The sequence below is a fragment of the Aegilops tauschii genome, chromosome 2 (genome assembly GCF_002575655.3).
Source record: "Aegilops tauschii subsp. strangulata cultivar AL8/78 chromosome 2, Aet v6.0, whole genome shotgun sequence".
NCBI classification, from domain to species: Eukaryota; Viridiplantae; Streptophyta; class Magnoliopsida; order Poales; family Poaceae; genus Aegilops; species Aegilops tauschii.
In genome coordinates, this window is record NC_053036.3 from 304,040,653 (window position 1) to 304,049,450 (window position 8,798).

The 8,798-nt window shown below is 46.8% G+C and overlaps 2 protein-coding genes across 3 annotated transcripts; both read left to right on the plus strand.

The window, feature by feature from the left end:
- The first annotated feature begins 1,114 nt into the window (after positions 1–1,114).
- Positions 1,115–4,186, plus strand: LOC109761686 (uncharacterized). Its single transcript, XM_020320506.4, has 4 exons — positions 1,115–1,349; positions 1,472–1,573; positions 3,547–3,704; positions 3,874–4,186. The coding sequence occupies exons 1-4, from the start codon at positions 1,259–1,261 to the stop codon at positions 3,979–3,981; spliced, it is 459 nt and encodes a 152-aa protein (XP_020176095.1). The 5' UTR covers positions 1,115–1,258; the 3' UTR covers positions 3,982–4,186.
- A 2,404-nt stretch (positions 4,187–6,590) lies between these two features.
- On the plus strand, positions 6,591–8,407 carry LOC109761688 (probable receptor-like protein kinase At1g49730). 2 transcript variants are annotated; one of them, XM_020320508.4, is made up of 7 exons: positions 6,591–6,859; positions 6,975–7,245; positions 7,338–7,390; positions 7,473–7,540; positions 7,647–7,736; positions 7,826–7,880; positions 7,970–8,407. In XM_020320508.4, exons 1-7 carry the CDS (start codon positions 6,820–6,822, stop codon positions 8,275–8,277), a joined length of 885 nt encoding a protein of 294 aa, XP_020176097.1. In that variant the 5' UTR covers positions 6,591–6,819; the 3' UTR covers positions 8,278–8,407. The 2 variants fall into 2 exon arrangements, with proteins under 2 accessions (XP_020176097.1, XP_045088949.1); XM_045233014.2 differs by having other exon boundaries at positions 7,840–7,880.
- Positions 8,408–8,798: the final 391 nt, after the last annotated feature.

An 8,798-nucleotide genomic window follows, 5' to 3' on the forward strand; every position in this document is an offset into this window, starting at 1 on the left:
GAAATCCCAACGCCTATCACAAGTAGCAGCTACCCCGAGGAAAAAACCTCGTGACGGTGGAGCATCACAGAAAATGATCTTCGGCGATGCTTCACGTTTCGTCACCATGTTTCTATCACTGAATAGAGCATATTTTGTAGTGCTTGTCTTCGGACTCAGCAAAAACTTGAAAGGCATATCAAATTGGACAGAAAAGAGAAAGTTCACTTGGCTACGAGATAAACCTTCTTTTTTTTAGAAAAGGAGGATGACTCCCGGCCTTTGCTTCTTCTTCGGACAAGTAGAGCCTCGTGTCTTCTTGCTCCTTTTTGCCACTTGTTGAAAAAAGAGGGAGTTGTACATCAATAGGCTAGATGTGTGGGTCATTTGCCAGGGTTGGTTTCATAGCAATGACAATTAGAGCTTTGATTGCTAACTACTATGACGAGTGATGCAAAGGTGACGATCAAGTGACATGGCTGGGAAAGATTAAGAAACAACTATATGAAGCTAAACGTGGATGGGGCTTTTGACCCACACTTACTCAAAGGGCTCGTATGGCGCCGTCATCAGAGACTTGAATAGCAGATTCGTCGCGATAGAAAATGGAGAAGTCGATTGGCGCGGAGATGGGCTTATGGCCCAGGCACTGACCTTACAGTTTGGTAACTACAGTCGGGTGTAACCGCACAGAGGTGAACTCCGATATCATCGAGGTGATAGAGACAATAAAAAATGAAGGTCGCTCTTTCGGTCAATCAGCATGTATCACCTTGCGTATGATTGTCAACATATTGTTTTCGAGCATGCTATAAAGAGACTAATTGCGCTGCCATGATTTAGTTCGAGCATGCTATAATGCTATAGAGAGACTAATTATGCTGCCATGATTTAGCCAGACTAGATAGAAATAAAGTGTGTGAAACGAATGAAAAGATTGTTAATACTCTTATAAAAATAATATGATGATTTTCTTGCAATAAAGAGTACTCTATGAATAAAAAAATTCGCCAAGGAACCATCCGTGCTACAACTGCTTCGATAATCTGGCAGTCTGGCACAATCCTCCTCGGAACAAACTAAGACTGTCAATATTCTGGCTCCACGCGTCAGTGTCGCGAGCCGACGAATCTTACAAAGCCAAAACGAACACGCGAGAAGAAGGAAAACTTACACGAACTCTCTTTATCCCCTCTCGACTTATTTTATAATACCAGGCCAGGAAAACCTCTCGCCTCACAAACAAGTCCCCCAACTCTCCAAGTCCAACCCCACGACCATGGCGACCAAGCAGAGCCTCCTCGCCGCCGCAGCCGTCTGTCTCCTCCTCCTCCCGGCGGCCTACGCCTTCACCGATGTCGAGTACTGCAGTAAGTAGCAGCACAGGAGTTCTGCCCCCGAAAATCTCGTCTTTTACAGCCACTTGGGGTTCCCGGAGGTGGAGATTTCGTGTGGATTTGCTAACTTCTGTTGTTGTTGCTGTGGTTTGCAGATAAGGGCAAAAACTACCCGGTGAAGGTGAGCGGCGTGGAGATCGTGCCTGATCCTGTCGAGCGCGGCGTGCCGGCCACCTTCAAGATCTCCGCTACAACTGGTAAACCTTTCTCTGGGCGTAATTTATGCATGCTTTTATTTCCTTGCGTGTTTGCCTACTTGGGTACTTTGTTCTGCCATGTATTTGGTCCACTAGTTAGGGCTCTGGAAGAAATTACCAATCGGGAGTTAAGCTTTGTAGTATACCGAACTTACATGTTATGGGCTAACTTTGTGTGCGGTTATTGGGACATAGTTTCATCTCTAAAATAAATAATAAAATTATTTCGCTTGCTTTGTGTATAAGATCGGGTTTTTCCTGCTTTGCTTTCTAGCCTTGTGGCTGTGAAGTTGTGATGGGTGAAGTCTCTAGCCATGTGCTTTAGCAAATGAATAAATAAATAAAATTATTTAGCTTGCTTTGTGTTTATTTAAGATTGGGATTTTTCTGCTTTGCTTTCTTGCCAAGTCTCTTGCTATGAGCTTTAGCAAATGGGTGCCGTGCTTTGTGTGACTTATATGATCCATTGCTGTTAGAGACTGTATTTCAGAAAATTACTCCCTCTGATCCATGTTAATTGCCGCTGATTTAGTACAAAGTTTGGAGGGGGTACTTTGAAAATCTGTGAAGTTCTTCAGTCGGTGACACCATTTGTAGTTTATGCGCGACAGCAGTCTGTAGAATTACAGCCCCTTAGCTGGCGATAATCTCTTAAAACTTCGTCTGAGAAACTATTTTCCCATGTATCCTTGACATTAATATTTGTCAAGGATGGAAGATTTCTTATAATGAGTAGTTGGCTCTAGATATATAACCCTTAGCTGGCGATAATCTCTTAAAACTTCGTCTGAGAAACTATTTGCCCATGTACAGAACCAAGAGTCCTTGACATGAATATTTCTCAAGGATGGAAGATTTCTTATAATGAGTAGTTGGCTCTAGATATATAACCCTTAGCTGGCGATAATCTCTTAAAACTTCGTTTGAGAAACTATTTGCCCATGTACAGAACCAAGAGTCCTTGACATGAATATTTCTCAAGGATGGAAGATTTCTTATAATGAGTAGTTGGCTCTAGATATATAATTCATTGGAAAAGGCATGGCAGTTGGCTCTTGCCTATTTGTACTGCAGATAATATAACCATATGTACACATTGTCTGTCTTTTATTCCGTTTTTACTACACATTGTATGGCTATATATTGATCCATTAAGTATTTTATTCCCTTGTTACTGGTTCTCGCAGAAGTTATTGAGTCTCTGTACTTTGCTGAGTCCTGTAATGTGCTGGCCAGCATACAAAATGGTCATTTATCGCTGTACCAGAATAGTACACACTTAAGAGCAGCTTAGTCTTACCTTTACTGCAAAAGGTAAGTTGCAGCTTTGAGTAGTATGCAGCAAGAACATTGCTACTGGTTCTACTAGTCAATTGATTCTGGCAAGCATTGGCTAATAGTTCTGTTTAATTGAGTTATGTTCGTGTTGCCTGCCTTAGCATTCACATGTGAAAAGTGACTGATTTAGTTCAGCATATGGCGACTGAGATCATCTAGTGATCATCCTTTTGTGACACCAAATCAGAATTCCATCTCATGCATTGTGAGGGTCTGTATGTCATGCAAGGAATATTTGGTCATGCCATTCAAACATTGGGAATCATGTTCTGATTCCCGCCAGTCATGCCAACTTACCCTACTTCAAATGGGATCCTTAACGTGATTTGTAAGTGGCCAGTCGTATGTGCTTCTTACTCCATATATCTCTAATTTGCCTGTTGGATGAAACCTTTAGGAACTCCCCAATCCTGATAATCATTGCCTTTACTTTGAACTGCAAAAACGTATTACATTTAGTTACAGAGGTGTATATGTTTACCATATGAGCTATGAATGGTTCTCTACTCTCCAGTTAAAATCGTAAGGTTATGGTGCTTATCTTATCATGAGTCAAATTGACAGCACATGTTTTGTTTATTGTCCTTCCCCATGTAGAATTATTGTTTTTAATGTCTTTCCATGTCCGTGTGCAGATAAAAACATCACCGAGGGGAAGCTGGTTATTGATGTTAAATATTGGATCTTCAATGTTTACTCTGAAACAGATGACATCTGTACGAAGACCCAATGCCCGGCAACTTCTAATTTCGAGCTATCTCACTCGCAAACCTTACCATCAATCACTCCACCAGTAAGATTTCGTTCAGCACACATTTACTTCTGTTTCTGAATTATGATGTGCATATGCTCTCATTACTGGGGCATTCGAGCCCAGGGCATGACAGATGTTCATTGAATTGTTTGTATCGGTTGTCCTCCGATTTTTTTGACCGACACACGGTCATTTTGCTCTGTGGCAGGGTTCTTACACCATTCAGATGAAGATGCTCGGAAAGCACGATGAGGAATTGAGCTGCATCTCCTTCGGGTTCAGCATTGGCTTCCTTGCGCCGGTTGCCTTGAGTTGAAGGCATGCACGGGTTGCACGCGGAACTACACACTTGTGGATTGTAACTCTAGAAACCTATTTATCCTAGTATACGTTTTCTGTGTAACACTCGTGGGTGCCGCAACACTTTGTGTTCGACTAAGAAGTTTTTATCAAGAGTTGAACATCACAATAAAATGAAAATCTGGTGTAATGAGACATGGAACCGTGTTAGTTTCTGAGAACATCAGCTGTGGGCTCTTAGAGAAAATTCTGTATTAGTTACTCCCTCTGTAAACTAATACAAGATCATTTAGAACACTAAAGTAGTGATCTAAACGCTTTCATATTAGTTTACAGAGGGAGTACTACATTTTATGTTTATGGTCTTCTGCAAGAATTATGTCGGTTGTTGCAGTACCAGGCGACTGAACACTCAGATTGTTTGAAGTTTGCATGTGACGATGGGCAAGAGCGTTGAAAAACTCAATGTCCCAGTACTACATGGGTTGGGGTGGACAGAGATCAGGTGACTTGCCCATGGCAAGTCACGCTGTAACTGGCGGCTATGCATCAGCCACTCAAACGCCATCCAAGGGACAGCAACCGTCCAAAGCAGAAACACCCCCACACTTGTCCATACAGCGTAGCACAAGCCAGGACAAAGTCATTAGGAAATACAAATACTAATATTTTTCCAGTCAATTAACAATTAACAGTAACAATCAGTTAAGAATAAAAAAAACATTTTCTGCCTGTTTGCGTTATACAAATGGCATTGTATACTGAGTGCAAGTGATCATCATTTATTAGTCACTTAGAGCATCTCCAAGGCAGACCTGCAAACCTCCTGCAACCGTCCGGACCGTGCTGTCCGGACCGAGGAAGCCATCCAACGCGGTTCTGTATCGGTCCGCGGAGCGGTCTGGATGCGATTTCTTCCGCAAACCGGAGACAAAAGTGGAGGAGGTTTACGGGAGTCCGGACCGATCCCAAGCCCGTTTCTGACCGCCGTGGCCCACCAAAAACCCCTCCTCACTCTCGCGTGCGCTCCCACCTGGCGCCAGCTGTCCGCACACATGCAGCTGTAGAGCGCGCCACTCAACATTGAAGTCGGCTCAGGGCGGACGCGACCTCTCGCTGCCTCGGCCATTGAAGCGGCGCGCCGGCTAAGGGTGCCGCCTGTGATGCGCCTCCGGTGTCCGTGCATGTTCAATGCCGGAGATGCTTGGCTGGACGGGACGGATATCTACCGCGCCCGTTCAGTGCCGTTGTTCGTTCGTCCGCCGTCATTAAGCAGGCTCGCCGACTAAGAAACCCACTCTGGCGCCGCATTTTGATGCACCCGGACGCCCGGGCTCACCGGAATCTGGGATATAAAGGTGGCCACACGCGGGCTAACTACACAGCCGCGCCTCCTACACTCCGCCGATGAACCATCAGACGGCCCGGTGGGACGACGATAGTCAAGGCGCCACCATTTCCCTCGTCGACCTCACGTCCACTGGCGACGGACAAATCTATCATGTTTGTACGAAAATCCGACCGTGTTTGCATGAATTTCATCGTTTTGTTGAAATATAGTTTGAACTGTATGCGACTAGTGTTTGCATGAACCAAGCGGCGTGTTGTTAATGGCGGTTGGCGGACGGACGAGCACCGTTTGAATGTGGAGAGAAGACGCGTGCATCAGGAAGCGGCGCATGCGACGCTATTGGCCGGCACACCGCTTCAATGCCAGCTCCAGTGGGAGGTCACATCTACTCTGGGCCGACATGAATGCGGCACCGACAATTTGGAGCGGCGCTAACCGCTTCGGGCGGGAAAGCACGCGGGCGAGGGAGAGGGTTTTGGGTGGGTCAGGATTATCGGACGTGTGCATGGCAGCAGTCTGGACGCCCGCAAAGTCCTCCTCTCCCCTCGGTTTGCTTCTAGTTTGCCGTAAAAAAGGACATCTGGACAAGTCGACGGATAGGTGTGGGACTGTATTGGATGGCAAAACATGTTCGAATAGTGCTATTCGGATCGTATATGTGCGATTTAAGGGTCCACGTCAAAGATATCCTAACTGACTGGAAAAATTATAATCACTTCACTCAGTATACAATGCCATTTGTATAACGCAGACAGGTTTGTATTGTTAACTGACTGAAATAATGACTGAAAACGAGCTGAAAAACTAATGCTCGTTTCGGCTGTGCTGCGCTGGATGGACCGAGCGTGTAAGTGTGGGGTGTTTTTGTTCTGGATGGCTGTTGTCCGTTGGATGGTGTTTGAATGGCTGATGCATCGCCGCAAGTTGCAGCGTGACTTGCTATGGACAAGTCACCTGATCTCTGTCCGCTTGGGGAAAAGAGAGAGTAGTCCTATGATAAAAGATAGAAAAAGTATATAGTAGATGCATGCCTATCCTAATTCGTTTTTATTTGCTTGATGACGCCCACACCGACGGTCGTTGTAGAGGAAAAACAAATGAAGCTGTCTAAACCTACTTTTTCTTGTGGGGCAGCCACATGGTGATGCCTCCATAGTTCGTGCCTTGAGAGGAATTTTTCTTCACTTTTTATGATTCGAAACTTGCATTGCGAGTGGGAGGCCGGATGGGGACCGAAACAAAAGCAAGTCGACTCGAGCATCCCTGCTTTCGCTGGGCCAGCACGGTTTTAACTAATTTACCAGCGGCAGAAGAGGATAGGGCGATCTGGGGACGTCGCTCCATTTCGTCGTACCTGAAGATCTCCATAAACAAGAGCAAGAAAACAGAGGTCTCCCTCACCGTCTGCCTGCTGCCTACTTACATGTCTCCTCTGCTCTGAAACAAATAAGCGCACCAATCCCGGGGCGCCGTCTGCCTCTGCCTGCCGACCTCTCCGGACGGATGGGCATGGGCTGCCTCCACCAGCGGCTCGGCCGCACGCGTACGCCCTCTCCCTTCTCCGAGCTTCACTGCCCCTTTCACTGCCTTCTTTTCCTCGGGAATTTCGCGCACGCGTACCAATCTGTCTTTCTGTGGCTTTGCTTTCGGAAAACCAGGTGCACTGCCGTTCGTGAGGAGGTTCAAGCCGAGCGAGATCGAGGCGGCCACCAGCGGCTTCAGCACGGCCCTCGAGACCGGCGGGCCTCGCGGCACGGCGTACCGCGCCCGCTTCGCTGATGGCCTCGTCGCCACGGTGCGCCGTGCGGGCGGCGGCGACCCGGAGCAGGAAGGGCAGGAGGGCGCCTTCTACCGGGAGCTGCAGCTGCTCGGCCGCCTCAACCACCGACACGTCGTCAGGCTCCGCGGCTTCTCAGAAGGACACAACAGGTTCACCCACCGCGCCATTTTAATTTTTTATTACTGTATTTTTCTCTTATCCTAACTAATCTTCTGATTTGCGCTTCTCTTTCTTGTTACAGGTTTCTGGTGTTTGATCAGATGGAGAACAGGAGCCTGAAAGAATGCCTCCACGGTAATAAAAATTCTTGAGGGAGGGATATCTCTTCTGCTCTTCAGTTAAGCTGCCACACTGATGATGCATCCTGCTGCAACAGATCCTCTTAGGACGCCACTCAACTGGAGGACCCGGTTGCAGGTTGCCATAGATGTCGCAGCAGCCCTGGTAATCCTTTCTGCTAACGACCACTGCTACATTCCACAACACATCGAAACTTGACACAAGAAAGACAACACCATTTATTTTCTTGATTTATTTTGAGTGGATGCAGGAGTATCTCTACTACTTCTGCGACCCTCCGGTGTTCCACGTGACGGTGAACTCGAGCAACGTGATGATGGATGCTGATTTCGTCGCCAAGGTGAGTCACATTGGTACGTTGCAGACGATGCTATCTGTCCTGGCCCGCCAATAGATCGATCGAGCAACTGAATTTGTACTAAGTTTCAGCTATCGGATGTCAGTGTCGTCGGTCACGACGCTTCCGAAGGATCCCACGCCGAAGGTTCTCTTGGCCATTTTTACCATCACTTTGTCTGGCACGTCTGGAATGGCTTTGACACTGACACTAGAGCCTGCGTGTTCTTTCTTCAGAGCGAATTCAGCAGAGGCGGACGGAGCTGGTGTTCCAGTACGGCGTGTTGCTCCTGGAGCTCGTGACCGGACAGTCGCCCGGGGGCGGCGACGGCGACCTCGTGCGGTGGGTGCAGGAGCCAGGGTTCGCCGGATCCATGCAGAGGATGGTGGACGCGGATCTCGGCGGCACCTACGACGCCGGCGAGCTCCGGGACCTCGTGATAGTCGCGAGGCTCTGCACTAGGCAAGGCAGCGGCACCGCCGTTGTCTCGATCCCACAGGTACTCCGCTACTTGCAGGGGAAGGTGGGTGACAAAAACAGATGACAGTAATCTTGTGTACGTAGCTCTTCTTTTTGTCCTTTGCTTGCGGGTGAATGCAATGCAAATTGCAATGTATGTATTGTACGTCCACGCAGAGATATTGTATGACATCGGAGATATTGTATGGCATCGGTGGCGAAGAAGTCTCCACACAATTTTTTTTATTTTTTTTGCGGGTGGAAGGTGGAAGAATTCTCCACACATTAGAAATCCCTGGACATAAACTCCAAAACTCGGTTCTCTTTTGCAAGACTGTTAATAAAGTTGGTCTGTTGCCATCAAGTTCCTGCATTCCAAACGAGTTTTTTTTAGAAAAGCATGATTACCCCGGCCTTTGCATCAGAATGATGCATTTCAAACGAGCTGGTAATGATAAACTGACCAATAATAATTCTCAAGAATTTCAGTGGGCTATTTTGTTTTCAATGGAGGCTAAGAAAGTTCTCGGAGTTTAGGTTTGAGATAACATGTGTAATTTGATTTTTTATCAAATAATCTAACTACAATTCTGATATTAACTCAAC

Coding starts and splice junctions, on each gene's coding strand:
- LOC109761688 (XM_020320508.4), top strand. CDS start 6,820: ATGGGCATGGGCTGCCTCCACCAGCGGCTCGGCCGCACGC. Junction 6,860..6,974: donor CCAGCGGCTCGGCCGCACGC/GTACGCCCTCTC, acceptor TCGGAAAACCAG/GTGCACTGCCGTTCGTGAGG. Junction 7,737..7,825: donor ATGCTGATTTCGTCGCCAAG/GTGAGTCACATT, acceptor ACTAAGTTTCAG/CTATCGGATGTCAGTGTCGT.
- LOC109761686 (XM_020320506.4), top strand. CDS start 1,259: ATGGCGACCAAGCAGAGCCTCCTCGCCGCCGCAGCCGTCTGTCTCCTC. Junction 1,350..1,471: donor CACCGATGTCGAGTACTGCA/GTAAGTAGCAGC, acceptor TGTGGTTTGCAG/ATAAGGGCAAAAACTACCCG. Junction 3,705..3,873: donor TACCATCAATCACTCCACCA/GTAAGATTTCGT, acceptor GCTCTGTGGCAG/GGTTCTTACACCATTCAGAT.